The following is an 18520-nucleotide window of genomic DNA, read 5'->3' as shown; positions in this document are numbered from 1 at the left end:
AAAAAAGGCTTAAAAACCCTTCCTTTTTTTTTAGACATATGCATACTAGTTCTAGCTATTAGGCTGCCCAATTTTGTATTTTTTTTAATTTTTATCATCTTTTTATATTATTTTTTTTTAATACACTATAGCACTTTGAGGTTGTTTGCTTAATGTAAAGTGCTTTTTTTTTTACAAATAAAATCTATTATTATTATTATTATTATTATTATTATGATGATCAGTATTCAGCCCGAAGCTCCCAGTCTGTGGAACGTGCCCCCTGACCACCTGAGGGCACCACAGACTGTGGATGCTTTTAAAACGGGCTTAAAAACCCTTCTTTTTAAAAAAAGCCTTTTTTTTTTAGATATATGCATACTAGTTCTAGCTATTAGGATGCACTAGTTTTTATTTTTTTTAATTTGTATTATCTTTTTATTTTATTTTTTTAATACCCTATAGCACTTTGAGGTTGTTTGCTCAATGTAAAGTGCTTTTTCTTTTTTTTACAAATAAAATCTATCATTATTATTATTGTTATTATTATTATTATTATTATTATTATTATTATTATTATTATTATTATTATTATGATAAGTATGCAGCCCGACACTCCCAGTCTGTGGAACGCTCTCCCTGACCACTTGAGGGTACCACAGACTGTGGATACTTTTAAAAATAGGCTTAAAAAACCCTTATTTTTAAAAAAGCATTTTTTTTTTAGATATATATACATACTAGTTTTAGCTATTAGGCTGTACTAGTTTTATTTTTTTATTTTTTTATTATTATTATTTTTTCAATACACTATAGCACTTTGAGGTTGTTTGCTCAATCTAAAGTGCTTTTTTTTTTTACAAATAAAATCTATTATTATTATTATGATCAGTATGCAGCCCGACGCTCCCGGTCTGTGGAACGCTCTCCCTGACCACCTGAGGGCACCACAGACTGTGGATGTTTTTAAAACGGGCTTAAAAACCCTTCTTTTTAAAAAAGCCTTTTTTTTTTTTAGATATATACATACTAGTTTTAGCTATTAGGCTGTACTAGTTTTTATTTATTTTTATTATCTTTTTATTTTTATTTTTTAATACACTGTAGCACTTTGAGGTTGTTTGCTCAATGTAAAGTGCTTACAAATAAAATCTATTATTATTATTATTATTATTATTATTATGATCAGTATGCAGCCCGACACTGTCCGGTGCACCTCCCGCCGCCCGGCCCCCGCTTTGATGGCCATGCTAATTCCGAGAGGGCCTAAGTAGCAAGAATAACAGATTACAATTTATCTGAGGAATGCCGCTCGATAAGGATGTGGCTTCCCTGGGCGGAGGGGGGCATGTACGGAGTGAGGGCCGAGGTAATTAGCCGCTAGACGCTCGGAAGTCAAACTTTCAGTCTGGCCTGGAAGAAAAAAAAAAAAAAAAAAAAAAGACGTCTGGATGGCATCCGTATCTGACCTGATCTTGGCCGTCCCACACGGCTCCAGGAAATTGTCATCATGCACCTCCACACACACACACACACACACACACACACACACACACACACAACCTTTATCCTGTTTGACGAATAGCAGAAAGGCCTACGTCGCCGCCTCCGCCCCAACTTTTGCCACACTTGCTACGCCCCTACCCACCCTCCACCCGCCCCTTCTCACAGCATCCAACATGTTCAGGGGTCGGCATCCCAAAACGTTGAAAGAGCCATATTGGACCAAAAATACAAAAAACAAATATGTCTGGAGCCGCAAAAAATTAAAAGTCTTATATAAGTGTTATAATGAAGACAACACATGACGTAAGTGTCTATATTTGCTATTATAGCCTACTATCAAAATGACTTTAAAAGTCTTATATAAGTGTCATAATGCAGACAACACATGATGTAAATGTCTATATTACCTATAATAGCCTACTATCAAAATAACTATGTGTCGCAGGCTGAAGTAAATCTTCGTTGAGAGAAATGTTGAAATGTAATATTTGTTCTACACATTTTTACATTAGAAACCATTAGTAAATCAGAGGCTACTCAGAAGGTGAGATAACTCCTGGAAATTACTGGCTTTTAATGTCCAAAGGTATAGATGTGTGTGTGTCCAAGTTAAGACTGTCGTCTTTTAACAGATTTATTACAATCTTTGGCAAGCTAGGTAATGTTTGCTGTGGTCTGGAACAACATGGCGCACAAACAACTATCAGAAAGGCAGCCAATATTGCATACAACATGCAATATTTAATTATATACAAAAAGGATACAAGTAAAGGAAATTAAATCAGCTCAAATATACATATATTCAATATGTACATACAGCTAGCCTAAATAGCATGTTAGCAGTTATTAATTTGCAGTCATGCACTGAGTAAATATGCCTGATTAGCACTCCAACAAGTCGATAGCGTCGACAAAACACATTTTTTTTGCATTCATACACAGTATAAAACATTTGGTGGACAAAATGAGACAAAGAAGGAGTGGAAGATTTTACATACTGTTGCGTCACAGTCCAAACTATGGTGAGTTCAAGAACCGCCGAAATTACCGTATTTTTCGCAGTATAAGTCGCTACGGAGTATAAGGCGCACCGGCCGAAAATGCATAATAAAGAAGGAAAAAAACATATATAAGTCGCATTGGAGTATAAGTCACATTTTTGGGGGAAATGTATTTAATAAAAGCCAACAGCAAGAATAGACATTTGAAAGACAATTTAAAATAAATCAAGAATAGTGAACAACAGGCTGAATAAGTGTACGTTATATGAGGCATAAATAACCAACTGGTATGTTAACGTAACATATTATGGTAAGAGTCATTCAAATAACTATAACATATAGAACATGCTATACGTTTACCAAACAATCTGTCACTCCTAATCACTAAATCCCATGAAATCTTATACGTCTAGTCTCATACGTGAATGAGATCAATAATATTATTTCATATTTTACGCTAATGTGTTCATCATTTCACACATATGTCGCTCCTGAGTATAAGTCGCACCCAAACTATGAAAATAAAATGCGACTTATAGTCCGAAAAATACGGTATATGCAATATGTACATACAGCTGGCCTAAATAGCATGTTAGCATTTATTAGCTTGCAGTCATGCACTGATTAGCACTCCAACAAGTCAATAACGTCGACAAAACGCACTTTTTTTTTTTGCATTCACACACAGTATAAAACATTTGGTGGACAAAATGAGACAAAGAAGAAGTGGAAAATTTCACACTCCACACTATGGCGAGTTCAAGAACCGCCAAAATTAGTAGGACAAAATGTTTTTCACCTAATAGTGTCATCAGTTAAGCATTCACACAAACTTATTAAACAGTGGGCTTTCAAACAATTGGGAAGATTTATGTCATGTTTGTTCTCAAACAAAAAACATACTAAAACAAAAAAAATGGTTTCACCCATCTTTTTCCATTTTCAACCATTTTTAAAAAATGCTCCAGAGAGCCACTAGGGCGGCACTAACCCTCCTGATTTTTCCGGGAGACTCCCGAATTTCAGTGCCTCTCCCGAAAATCTCCCGGGACAACCATTTCTCCCGAATTTCTCCCGATTTCCCGCCGGACTTAAGGCACGCACCCTCCAAGTCCGTGCGGACCTGAGTGAGGACAGCCTGTCGTCACGTCCGCTTGGCCAACCAAAAAGTAACCACAGAACACTATTCCCGTATAGTGTTCTGTGGTTACTTTTTGATCGGCCAACGGTTTACGTTGTATTGCGCACCCTGACGGCAAGTGTGGGAGTCGGTTCTGAAGTATGAAGTAAAGAGACGTAACTTGGTCACCTCGCCCGGTTATTGACTCCAACCCAGAATATTACACTGCCCATACCTATGCTCCTTCGAAGGCTGTGCTACTGGCTGCAAAGCATTGCACTTTCAAATACAACAATGAGTAGAGGAGTGTTATGTGTGTATATGTGTAAATAAATGAACAACATTATTTATTTTATTTATACGTGTGTATATATATATATATATATAGATATAATAAAAAAAAAATATATATATATATGTATGTATATATATGTATATATATATATAGCTAGAATTCACTGAAAGTCAAGTATTTATTTTTTATATATATATATATATATATATATATATATATATATATATATATATATATATATATATACATATATATATATATATATATATATATATATATATATATATATATATATATATATATATATATATATATATATATATATATGTCTTAATAAGGTTATCCAAAAAATAGTGCTCGATACCGTAGTAGAGCGCAATATATCCCATTAAAATCTCCTGATGATTGAGGGAACCCCCTCATGAAACAGGCCTGTAGAGATGAAGTAGTCTTGTGAATTTTTTTCCCCACACATACATATATATATATATATATATATATATATATATATATATATATATATATATATATATATATATATATATATATATATATAAAATAAATACTTGACTATATATATATATATATATATATATATATATACATATAAAATAAATACTTGACTTTCAGTGAATTCTAGCTATATATATATATATATATATATATACATACATATATATATATATATTTTTTTTTTAATTTTTATTTATTTTTTTATTATATATATATATATATATATATATATATATATATATATATAATTAAAAAATATATATGTATATATATATATATATGTATGTATATATATATATATATATAGCTAGAATTCACTGAAAGTCAAGTATTTATTTTATATATATATATATATATAAAATAAATACTTGACTATATATATATATAAAATAAATACTTGACTTTCAGTGAATTCTAGCTATATATATATATATATATATATACATACATATATATATATATATATATATATATATATATATATAAATATATATATATTTTTTTAATTATATATATATATATATATATATATAATTTAAAAAAATATATATATATATATATGTATATATATATAGCTAGAATTCACTGAAAGTCAAATATTTTTTTTATATATATATATATATATATGTGTATATATATATAGCTAGAATTCACTGAAAGTCAAATATTTATTTTTTATATATATATATATATATATATATATATATATAAAATAAATACTTGACTATATATATATATATATATATATATAAAATAAATACTTGACTATATATATATATATATATATATATATATATATATACATACATATATATATATATATATATATATATATATATATATATATATATATATATATATATATATATATATATATATATAAGAAATACTTGAATTTCAGTGAATTCTAGCTATAAATATACTCCTCCCCCCCCCCAATCTCCCAAATTTGGAGGTCTCAAGGTTGGCAAGTATGGGCACTAAAGAGCCGCGGGTTGCCGATCCCCCGAACACGTCGAACCGAAACACTTCCCTCTGAGATGCAACCTGAAACCGCAGACATCTCCTCTGCAGCGTCGTTTTGTGCCGCCTCGTCAGGACGGCGGCGGACAGGCCCTGTCGGCGTGATTATCCCCCCGCTACCTGAGGAGGTGTTTGTTTGACGTCCGCCTCTGACAGCGGCGGGACACGCAACGTCGGGACGGAAGGGGCTCCCTTTCCAGTCAGAACCTATTAACGCGTAAATTCACCTCTCAGACTTTTACCGCGCTCGACTCCGCTACACACGTCCACGTGCTGCGCCGCCGCCGCTGACATTTAAAGGAAAGGCAACCCCCCCCCCCCCCCCTTCCTCCATGTTTCATCTCTCCTTGACTCACTCTTGCCAGAGGTTAAATGTATGTTTGAATAACAGAGAGGCCGCTTGTAATTTCTGACCATTTCCTCTTTCAGACTGCAACCTCCGGTTAGCGGGCCGCCCTTGATCGGAGCGCCAGATGAAAGCCGGGAGGAGCGCGTGCGGCGGCGGAAAAAAACGACCCAATTTTGCTAATCTGCCTTGGCAATCGGCCACAATTTAAAGCGAGATGAAAAAAAAGTCCCGAGTCCCACACTCGAGGACTCGTTAAAAAAAAAAGGAGAGAGGCGAGGTGAGCCGCGTCCTGTGAATAATGGAGCAAAGTGAGGCCGCTTCAAATAGCATGTTCCATTAGCGTGTTCAAGGTGGCGTGCGCCGACTTCCACATGTCACCGCGCTTTTAATCTGGGAATCTCTTATTGATCGGCGCACGTGAGATCCTCCTGCCGACAATCAAACCCGACAATGTGTGTGTGTGTGTGTGTGTGTGTGTGTGTGTGTGTGTGTGAGGGGGAGACGGAGAGGACGCCGCTCCAAACGTGTTGGTGCAATAGTCGCTGCCGACTGATAGGCAATTGAGGAGATGACAATATTTGAGTAACACTTTAGTATGGGGAACGTATTCTAAGTAACACAGACTTAAGTTATTTGGACACTCGGAGAACAAATAAGGGTTAGGTTAGGGTTACTAATAAGCAATCATTCTGAGGTTATTGAGGGAAGACTCTTAGTTAATGGCTTACTGGTTGTATAATAAGCCCATGCAGAATAAGGCATTAATAAGTACTTAATAATGACTAATTAAGAGCCAATATGTTACTAGTTTGCATGTTAAAAAGCAACTAATTAATGGTGAATATGTTCCCCATACTAAAGTGTTACCATATATATAGACCCCGAAGGGAATAAGCGGTAGAAAATGGATGGATGGATATATATATATATATATATATATATATATATATATATATATATATATATATATATATATATATATATGGTATCACTTTAGTATGGGGAACATATTCTAAGTAACACAGACTTAATATATTTGGACACTCGGGGAACAAATAAGGGTTAGGTTAGGGTTACTAATAAGCAATCATTCTGAGGTTATTGAGGGAAGACTCTTAGTTAATGGCTTACTGCTTGTATAATAAGGCCATGCAGAATAAGGCATTAATACGTACTTAATAATGACTAATTAAGAGCCAATATGTTACTAATTTGCATGTTAATAAGCAACTAATTAATGGTGAATATGTTTTCCATACTAAAGTGTTACCATCTACCGTATTTTTCGGAGTATAAGTCGCACCGGAGTATAAGTCGCACCTGCCGAAAATGCCTAATAAAGAAGGAAAAAAACATATATAAGTCGCACTGGAGCCCGGCAAAACTATGAAAAAAATTGTGACTTATAGTATATATATATATATATATATATATATATATTTATATATATATATATATATATATATATATATATATATATATATATATATATATATATATATATATGCCTTATTCTGCATGGCCTTATTATACAAACAGTAAGCCATTAACTAAGAGTCTTCCCTCAAAAACTTCAGAATTATTGCTTAGTAGTTACTAAGTAAGGACTTTGTTGTATGTGATTCTCCCTTTAATACCACTACCATGAATCGATTAACGTGGACCCCGACTTAAACAAGTTGACAAACTTATTGGGGTGTTACCATTTAGTGGTCAATTGTACTAAATATGTACTGTACTGTGCAATCTGCTAATTAAAAGTTTCAATCAATCAATCAATCACAAAACTTGATAATTATGGTCTGTTCTTACAACACAAAACCCATATATATATATATATATATATATATATATATATATATATATATATTTTATTTTATTTTTTTTTTTTTTTTTTATTTACTTTTTTTTTTATTATATATATTTATATATACATATATATATATATATATATATATATATATATATATATATATATATATATATGTCTTAATAAGATTATCCAAAAAATAGTGCTCGATACCGTGGTAGAGCGCAATAAATGTATGTGTGGGAAAAAAATCACAAGACTACTTCATCTCTACAGAGATGAAGTAGTTTTGTGATTTTTTTCCCACAAATACACATATATATATATATATTCACAGCCCGGCCCCTGGTCTGTAACATATTCTAAGTAACGCAGACTTAATTTAGAGTTATTTGGACACTAGGGGAACATATAAGGGTTAGGTTAGGGTTACTAATAAGCAATAATTCTAAGGTTATTGAGGGAAGACTCTTAGTTAATGGCTTACTGCTTATATAATAAGGCAGTGCAGAATAAGGTATTAATAATGACTAATTAAGAGCCAATATATTACTAATGTGCATGTTAATAAGCAACTAATTAATGGTAAATATTTTTCCCATACTAAAGTGTTACCATATATATATATATATATATGTATATAGGGTTACTAATAAGCAATCATTCTGAGGTTATTGAGGGAAGACTCTTAGTTAATGGCTTACTGCTTGTATAATAAGGCCATGCAGAATAAGGCATTAATACGTACTTAATGAAGACTAATTAAGAACCAATATGTTACTAATTTGCACGTTAATAAGCAACTAATTAATAGTGAAAATGTTCCCCATATTCTAAGTCACAAAGAATTAAGGGTTAAGGTTATTGTAGTTTAGTGTTTTGTTACTTAATAACAACAACTAATTAATGGTGAATATGTTCCCCATACGTGGGTCACCATATATATATATATATATATATATATATATATATATATATATATATATATATATATATATATATATATATATATATATATATATATACTACTGTACTTTTACTTGTACTTTTACTTTTACTTTTACTTGTACTGATACTTCTACCATAACTACTGGGACTTATTGTGCAACTTATTGTCTTGTAATTAATGTACATCAGTGCTATTCAAATTGTTGTATTTTTTGTATTTAGTGTATTAGATTCAGCAACTAGTGTTTGGATCCCACTGTATGCAATATCTGAAGAGCATGGAAAAAAGCATTTCACTGTCCTGAACCTTTGATATACATACAAAAGTGTTACCATATATACTAAAGTGTTACCATATATATATATATATATATATATATATATATATATATAAATAAAATAAATACTTGAATTTCAGTGTTCATTTACAAACTACAACTCACAAACACTTTGGAGTTAGGCTCCACCATCAGAATGTGTACTTAAACTTATAAAGATCACATGGATATTATTCAGTGAGTTGATTCACCAAAACTAACCTGTTATACAGGAGGAAAAAGCACACAGGACGTTTCAATTGTTCACAGACTGGTCGCGCTCATGTATATTTATATATATATATATATATATATATATATATATATATATATATATATATATATATATATATATATATATATATATATTTATATGGGGAACATATTCTAAGTAACAAAGACACAAAGGTTAGGGTTATTGTAGTTTTGTGTTTTGTTATGTAAGAACAGACCATATTCATCAAGTGTTATTAAAGGGAGAATCACATACAACAACGTCCTTACTTTGTAACTACTAAGCAATCATTCTGAGGTTATTGAGGGAAGACTCTTAGTTAATGGCTTACTGCTTGTATAATAAGGCCATGCAGAATAAGGCATTATTACATACTTAATAATGGCTAATTTGCATGTTAATAAGCAACTAATTAATAGTGAATATGTTCCCCATACTAAAATGTTAGTCAGGAAGACGGGGCCAGGTTGCATCGTCTCGTATAATCAGATTATTAAGAAAGCCACATACACAGCGGATAAAGAAGGTGAGAAGACGCTTGACGGCAGAGGGGGGACGAGACGGGCCGCGGTAAAGACTCGTCACTTGACTCAAATGAGGCGTGATGTTTCCCCAAATCGAGTGGCGGTCCTGACGCGGCAATGCATTCCAGACGACGTGCAGACGCAAGGCGGGGGTGAGGGTGGGTATTTGCCGGACCACTGAGGTTGGCAATTGTGTTTGCTTTTTGTTTTGTTTTTTTGTGGCGAGGAATGAGGGAATGCAGGGAGGGCAGGAAGCGAGCGAGGAAGCAGGGGGAATGTCTACCACGCTGATGAAGAAATACCTTTTTTACGTTTTGTCACCTTTTCCAGTCACAGCGACCGAATCGGCCCACTTTCCCCCCAATCTTGGCACGGTTGTCTTTGAACCACCCCTCAGCCCTTCTTCAATGGCAAAGCATGCAAGGAGTTAACCCCCCCCCCCCCCCCCCCCCCACCCCTCCCTCGACACCAGATTCGCCACCACGTCCCTTCCAAAGCAGGGGTTAATATCACGGCCGCCTGGTAAGGCATTATCCAGAACCTCTCAGAACAAAAGGCCTCTTTTGCAAACAGACTCTTTCTCCTTCAAAAACCTCTACCGCCGCCCCCCCCCATCAGTGTCCAAAGGTGTTTGCTGAAGTAAATCTGCCTAAATCCTCCGCAGCGAGGAGGAGGAGGAGGGAAGGTGCACTGATAATCCTTATTCTTAACCAAAAAGGGTGGGGAGGAAAAGAAAAAAGTTGTGTGAAAGAGTAAAAAAAGAAATCCATATCACATGAAGCGCCCCCTCACTCGTCCCCCGAAAAACATTAGCATCCATCCCACAATAAATGTTTGCAGGTCACCAAAAAAAATAATTGCGTAATAATACAAAACAAAACGCCAGATATTGTATTTTTGGGAGAATAAGTCGCTCCGGAGTATAAGTCACACCGGCCGAAAATGCATAATAAAGAAGGGAAAAAAACATATATAAGTCGCACTGGAGTATAAGTCACATTTTTTGGGGGAAATGTATTTGACAAAAGCCAACACCAAGAATAGACATTTGAAAGGCAATTTAAAATAAATCAAGAATAGTGAACAACAGGCTGAATAAGTGTACGTTATATGAGGCATAAATAACCAACTGGTATGTTAACGTAACATATTATGGTAAGAGTCATTCAAATAACTATAACATATAGAACATGCTATACGTTTACCAAACAATCTGTCACTCCTAATCGCTAAATCCCATGAAATCTTATACGTCTAGTCTCTTACGTGAATGAGATCAATAATATTATTTGATATTTTACGCTAATGTGTTCATCATTTCACACATAAGTCGCACCTGAGTATAAGGCGCACCCTCGGCCAAACTATGAAAAAAACTGCGACTTATAGTCCGAAAAATACGGTAATAGGTCTTACCTTATACACACGCTATAATAATACTCCTATGTTGAAGCACATCAAATGGTGCAGCCTACACGTATCTCTTATGTGTGACTGCCATCTACTGGTCCCATTTATCATTACACCATGTAGCAGAAAAAATTGCTTTGCGGTCGGTAAGCTCAACCAAACTTATTCCTTACATTAGGCGCACCGGGTTATAAGGTGCACTGTCGAGTTTTGAGGGTGGGGAAAAACGTTTTTTTAGTGCGCCTTATAGTCCGGAAAATTTGGTACTTGTTTGTGATTAATCGTATGAGTCAAAGTGTTAACTTTGACAGTTTTAACGCAAACATATGTGCCTTATTAACTGCCTTTACATAAAACAAAATAAAATACACCGGTATGTTTTAGCGCTTTCATGGCGAGTTTACTGACGGATATAAGTAAGAACTGTACACTACTTTATATTAGAAATATAACAAAACAAAACACCAGATGGTATGTCTTACCTTATACACACACCATAATAATACTCCTATGTTGAAGCACATCAAACGGTGCAGCCTACACTTATCTCGTATGTGTGACTGCCATCTACTGGTCCCACTTATCATTATACCATGTAGCAGAAAAAATTGCTTTGAGGTAGGTATGCTCAACCAAACTACTAAGGTAAAGGAGTATGTGCGTTCAAAATAAAGTGTGCAATAATCTGCGTTTATACAAAATAAGTCCAATACCGTATTTTCCGGATTTTAAAGCGTGCTGCCGATGAATGGTCTATTTTCGATTGTTTTTCATATATAAGGCATTAATGGAGTCATATTATTATTATAAAAAACGTTTGACCGGAACTCTAATAACTAAAGTTCTTTGGGTGAATAATATCAACTCACTACACCGGTATGTTTTTGCGCTTTCCTGGCGAGTTTACTGACATATGTAAGTAAGAACTTTACACTACTTTATATTAGAAATATTACAAAACAAAACACCAGATGATATGTCTTACCTTATACACACACCATAATAATACTCCTATGTTGAAGCACATCAAACGGTGCAGTCTATACTTATCTCTTATGTGTAACTGCCATCTACTGGTCCCACTTATCATTAAACCATGTAGCAGAAAAAATTGCTTTGAGGTGGGTAAGCTCAACCAAACTACTAAGGTGCGTTTAAAATAAAGTGTGCAATAATCTGCGTTTATACAAAATAAATGCAATACCGTATTTTCCGGACCATAGGGCGCACCGGATTTTAAAGCGTGCTGCCGATTAATGGTCTATTTTCGATTGTTTTTCATATACAAGGCATTAATGGAGTCATATTATTATTATAAAAAACGTTTGACCGGAACTCTAATAACTAAAGTTCTTTGGGTGAATAATGTCAACTCACTACACCGGTATGTTTTAGCGCTTTCCTGGCGAGTTTACTGACATATATAAGTAAGAACTTTACACTACTTTATATTAGAAATATTACAAAACAAAACACCAGATGATATGTCTTACCTTATACACACACCATAATAATACTCCTATGTTGAAGCACATCAAACGGTGCAGTCTATACTTATCTCTTATGTGTGCCTGCCATCTACTGGTCCCACTTATCATTAAACCATGTAGCAGAAAAATTTGCTTTGAGGTGGGTAAGCTCAACCAAACTACTAAGGTGCGTTTAAAATAAAGTGTGCAATAATCTGCGTTTATACAAGATAAATGCAATACCGTATTTTCCGGATTTTAAAGCGTGCTGCCGATGAATCGTCTATTTTCGATTGTTTTTCATATATAAGGCATTAATGGAGTCATATTATTATTATAAAAAACGTTTGACCGGAACTCTAATAACTAAAGTTCTTTGGGTGAATAATGTCAACTCACTACACCGGTATGTTTTAGCGCTTTCATGGCAAGTTTACTGACATATATAAGTAAGAACTTTACACTACTTTATATTAGAAATGGCAACAGCGGAGGATGAATGTCACATAACAAGAAGATAGAGAAAAAGAAGAAGCTTATCGAATACGGACTACAAAGGCGGATGCGCGCAATTTTTCAAGGCAAAAAAAAAAAAAAAGAGACACCTGCTCTCGGATGCACTTCTTAAAGAAGCAGAAAAAATTGCTTTGAGGTGGGTAAGCTCAACCAAACTACTAAGGTAAAGAAGTATGTGCGTTTAAAATAAAGTGTGCAATAATCTGCGTTTATACAAGATAAATGCAATACCGTATTTTCCGGATTTTAAAGCGTGCTGCCGATGAATGGTCTATTTTCGATTGTTTTTCATATATAAGGCATTAATGGAGTCATATTATTATTATAAAAAACGTTTGACCGGAACTCTAATAACTAAAGTTCTTTGGGTGAATAATGCAAACTCACTACACCGGTATGTTTTAGCGCTTTCATGGCGAGTTTACTGACAGATATAAGTAAGAACTTTACACTACTTTATATTAGAAATGGCAACAGCGGAGGATGAATGTCACATAACAAGAAGATAGAGAAAAAGAAGAAGCTTATCGAATACGGACTACAAAGGCGGATGCGCGCAATTTTTCAAGGCAAAAAAAAAAAAAAAGAGACACCTGCTCTCGGATGCACTTCTTAAAGAAGTGTCCACAAATAGTGCGAGCGCGCCATCTTGTAACACTATCTGTGTCAGGAGGGGCCCGGGCCCCAGCTAGAGGAGGGAGGCTATAAAAGGCTTGTAACCAGGGGACCGGCAACAAACAAGCACAAACAGCCCAGTTATTTCTCTCCAGCAGCCACCCCTTCCTCCCTCATCACACCCCCCCCGCCCACCCCCCCTTTTCATCTCGGCCCCCTTTCTGATGCTGAATGCAAATGTGCAGCCCCGCTGCTGGCGGCGAAAGGGGCTGAATTGTGATTAAGAGGGAGAAGAAGAAGCGGCAGAAGAGGAGCTCCTTTCTTTGTTCTCCCCCCGGGGGGATGTTTACCAGGAGAGACGCGGCGGATCAGATATGAAAGGCATTCAGGTCAGCATTGATGTGAGCCAAAGTGAAATGGTACCTAAGGCATTCCAAAGACCCGCCGTGTCAGGGGTCCGGCCCGGCGGTGCCTCTGCGAGTGTGTGTTCTCTGGCCGCCAGGCGGACGGAACGAGGGGGGTGGGTGGTTAAAAAAAAAAAGAGAGAGAAAAGAAACGTCTTCAGACAAGCGAGGCGATTCAAGAAGGGAGGCGCAAAATAAAAAATACATTAAGATTTTTTTTTATTTTTTATTGCCAATGTCCAGGATGCAGGGGATGATCACTAGATGTGTGTGTGTGAGTGTGAGTGTGTGTGTGTGTGCAGTCACTAGCCACAGTATATGCTTTTATGTGTCTTATCAAAGGTGCAAGTAACACTGGGCATGTGTGTGTGTGTGTGTGTGTGTGTGAGAACTAGGACGGAGACAAAAAAAACGCCACAAAATAACTAAATATTTCAGCAAAAATGCGAGTGGCGGCACGAGGGCACGACGGGGCGCCGGCAAAGTTCGGGAGACGAACTCCACTCAAGGCGAGGGGTAAAAAAATTCACGCTTGCAGGCCGCGCGGCGGAAACGGTGAACTCGCATTTGCGCGTCACACCTAGCCAGGTTTTTCACGTCACAGTACCCCCCCCCCACCCACCCCAGCCGACACCCTCGCTCGCAATTATTTCACTTGCTCAAACAGAATAATCCCCTTTTCAACGCGGCGGCGGCGGCGGCCGTGAAATAGTCCTTTTTGCAACAAGGAGAAGAAGAAGCCATCAGGAGCGGAGAGGGGTGTGCACAATTTGGCGACCCCCGTATGGGAATGGTCGGCGGTGGGTGAATGGGCACGGCGGACAACCCCCCCCCGCCATTATTGACGGTATAAACATGTAAATGAAACACATTACCGCTGACAATCAATTGTCCGCGAGCGCGCCGCGAAACCTCCTCCTTCCTTTATCCCCCCCTGCACCTTCAGGGGAGGGGGGGGGGGCACCTTGTCTGCACCCCCAAACCACCCCCCCACCCAAAAAAAAAAAAAACCTCCTTTTCTCTCCCACATAACTTAATAATACAATTGGCATTGTGTTACACGCAATGCTTGATTTCTTACACACACACTCTCACGCACACACACACACTCTCACGCACACACACACTCAGACATGTAAAGCGCCGTTACGTAATCAGAGTGCAGTTCCGAGGGGAACGTCCTGTCACTCAAAGGTCACAGGTCACGCAGGGGGAATCAGAAATGATCCCAATGAGCCTGACGCAGGATTTAGTCATGGACACACACACACACACACACACACACACACACACTTTTCTATGTGTTTGCCATAAAATAAGAGAATGACAGGTGTGTGTGTGTGAGCACACTTCTGGTCACAGCTGGACGTGACACGCCACACCTGGTGCGGACAAAACTGTCCAGGTCAACTTTCACAGCGGATGTGTCCGCACGTGTGTGTGTGTGTGTGTGTGTGTGTGTGTGTGTTACTTGGAATATTAAAAGCAAGCAGGAGGAAGCGATGGTGAAATATCACATGACACTCTGGCCAGGGAGAGTTACCGAGTGCCACCTCCAGCCCCGGAGGCCAACAGTCATCTGGGTAAGAATGTCATCGCTCGGACAACTTAGTGAGCAAAGGCCTCGTTTCGGACTAAGTGGCTGCAAAATCGTGGCTTTAACCGTAAAAACCCAGCAAAAAAAAATAAAAAAAATGAACGCGTGGAGTGACTTCCTCACGCTTGCAGTTATCACATTCGGGGGTCCAGGGTCATGTCGGGGGGGGGGTTTAACACAAGTATGAGTCTCACAAGCGACCCGGGCCTAGTTAGTCTTCCACGGCGGGCCAGGGAGAGGACGGCGAGGCGGGCAGCGAGGGGAAAGAGCGGCCAAGCCTCAATAAGCCTCCACATTCCCAGGGGTGGGAGGAGGGTGGTACAAAAGGGGGAGGGGGGAGCAAGGAATTTACACTTCTATTTTATTATTAAAAATTCCACCAATTTTCACTGGGTATTTAAATACTACTTGCAGAGGTGAGAATTAAAAAAAAAAAAAAAAAAGACAAATTTGGAACACACACTTGGTGTGTGTGTGTGTGTGTTTTGACTCAAAAACAGGTGGCCACTGCTAAACAAGCTCCCAACATTTTTTTTTTTTTTTTTTTTAATAAATATATATTTCAAGCCCAGCTGTTGCTGTTTGTCCGCCATGGACCCAGCAGATCAATAAATTAAATCCCTGATAAATAAATAGTGGCTTGTAAAAATAAAATAAACACAAAATGCTCTTGCGCGTCAACAATGTGTGCAATAATTTGGAATAAAGTGGAATAAAAGCAACAATTGTGCAAACCTTAGCCCCGGCTTGTGTTTACTTCTTACGGGCGCAACAACGCAAAGAAAGCAAAATCAACCCAAAACCGCGCATGCATTTAAAAAAAAAAAAACCTCCAGGATTTGAGCGTCAAATCGTGCGTGTGGCCGGTGATCCACCCAGGCGGGTGAGCCGTGACACACCCCGCGGGTCCACCCCACGGTGGCTTCAGCACAACTTTTACCACATGCAAAAAAAAAAAAAAGTTTGCACAACACACCCGGAGAGGAGCGGAACGTTGCACCCACAGTGCGCACAAGTTCGCACCCTCCCCACCACCCCCGCGCGTCATTACGCACGGGTCGCCCAGCAAGGCTGCGTCCCCCCCCCCCCCTGGGGAGGTGGGGTTCGGCGGATGGAACAAGCTCTTACCGTTCTTCCGCCTGGGGTTGGCCTGTTTTCGCCGCTTGCACCGGGGCCCCTCCGCCATCATCTCCTGCCTCATCGAGAAGTGTGCGTGCGCGGGCTCAGACGGCGACTCGCATGGACCCGAAACCAAAATCTGGGTAACCTAAAAAAAAAAAGGGGGACGCACACGCACAGAGAGAAGACAAGCAGAAGTGTCAACGAAGACAAATAGTACACAAAACATAAATAATTGTCAGTAAAGAACTTTTTAAAAAGTCATTCATTTAATGCATCTATTTTATACCGCTTGTCCCTTTTGGGGTGGAAGGGGGGTGCTGTGTGAAATGTTATTTTTTTTTATGGCATCAATTAATGATGGAATAAAGACAGCATTTTAGACTATTTAAAGGATAAAGTGCATGGGCGTGCAGGCACACACACACAAGTCAGATATAGGGAAAGTAACGGAACTTGGAGCCGCGCGGCGTTATTACGCCAAAATGATTTAAAAAAGGGTGCAATTTAAACTGTGCATGAGTCGTAAAGTGGTGGAAAATACGGTAGCACGGGATTAGTTTGTAGTGTAATAAGTTGATAAAGTAGGGAAAAGTGGAGCCATGCAAAAGTGGACCGAGCAGAGCGGCGACTCACGCCGGGCAAGGAGCGCCTATTCCCCGTGTAGCGCGCAAGCCATGCTCACCATTCCTCCACGTTTTTTTTTTTTTCCTGTTTTTTTTTTTTTTATTTTTTTTTTTAACTTAACTTCTATTCACCTGCGCAGGTAAAGTTCCAAGTCGAGCGCGTCAAAAAAAAAAAAGAAAAAAAAAAAAGAAGTGGGATAAATGTGAATATTTGCACGTACCTGCTGCCAACAGCGCCGGTCCGACGACACCGGAGAGCCGCTCCAGCGGTGATGATAATAAAAGCCTTAGAAATAAAAAATAAAAAAGCCTTGCTACGGTCGGGGCGGGAGGGAGGGCGAGCTGCGCGCGTCCTGCTCGGGCAGGTTTACAACTGATGTCTTACACCCACTCCAGGAAACAAACCTGGGTCGGGACTGACGTGTTCCGCCTCTTCTAATGACATTTTTTTTTTTTTTTTTTTTTTTTTTCTTTCCACCTCCTTTTCTTTGCCGTGCGCACGGAGAAGCCCCCTGAAACGCACGCCACCTATCTTCACGGGAGGGGATAATTGAGGGGCGCCAAAACGTGAGCATCTTTCTGGCTTCAACTTATTTTTTTTTTATTATTTTTTTTATTTTTAATTCCTCCCTCCCACCCCCAATACTCTCTCCTGGTGCCCCCTCCCTCCCCATCTTGCTTTCTCCATCCCTCCTCTTTTTGTACAGAGAAACAACTATGTCCTCTCCGAGTGTGCGCACGGAGTCTATGTGTGTGTGTACATGTATGCGTGCATGTGTGTGAACTTGAAGCGCGTCCACGCCAGCCGCAATCACGTAAGGCTTCTTTTATTTCTTATTTTTCACAATTTCACGGGTGTTTTTTTTTTTTGGGTAGAAATGTGCATTATCTTTGCGGGCTGTTATTGACCACAGACCGCGCCTGGTGGGGAAAAAAAAATAGCAGTTATTTAATCTAAACTGTATTTCTGCAAAACAACGCGTATTTATTGAATTTAACTACTAACATCAATTACATTCTTTTTTTTTTTTTTTTTTTTGGTGCAAATTAGAGGAAACAAAGACCCTCGAATATTAATGTGCGCATTTTTATTTTTTTTATTTTTCTGGAGACAATAAACAAACATGATTATTAAAATATATAT

At 37.7% G+C, this 18520-nt stretch overlaps 1 protein-coding gene and 1 long non-coding RNA gene across 3 annotated transcripts in view; both read right to left on the bottom strand.

The window, feature by feature from the left end:
- Window positions 1-18055, bottom strand: part of zeb2b (zinc finger E-box binding homeobox 2b) — a 225372-nt gene extending 207317 nt beyond the window's left edge. Inside the window, exons 1-2 of one of the 2 annotated variants that reach the window (XM_061924118.2) lie at window positions 17598-18055; window positions 16760-16898 (exon numbers count right to left, since the gene is read on the bottom strand). In XM_061924118.2, coding sequence (XP_061780102.1) covers window positions 16760-16832 — 73 coding nt within the window. In that variant the 5' untranslated portion in view covers window positions 16833-16898; window positions 17598-18055. The remainder of the gene's footprint in view (window positions 1-16759; window positions 16899-17597) is intronic. The other variant, XM_061924119.2, reaches the window with a different exon arrangement.
- Window positions 793-2606, bottom strand: LOC133571083 (uncharacterized). The gene is made up of 2 exons (XR_009810267.1): window positions 1893-2606; window positions 793-1805 (listed from the first exon to the last, which is right to left on the bottom strand). It is a non-coding gene; the product is annotated as an uncharacterized lncRNA (long non-coding RNA).
- Window positions 18056-18520: the final 465 nt, after the last annotated feature.

This window comes from Nerophis lumbriciformis, linkage group LG28 (assembly GCF_033978685.3).
Source record: "Nerophis lumbriciformis linkage group LG28, RoL_Nlum_v2.1, whole genome shotgun sequence".
NCBI classification, from domain to species: Eukaryota; Metazoa; Chordata; class Actinopteri; order Syngnathiformes; family Syngnathidae; genus Nerophis; species Nerophis lumbriciformis.
Note: the sequence above shows the minus strand (reverse complement) of the source record. Positions and strands in the feature narration are given on the sequence as shown.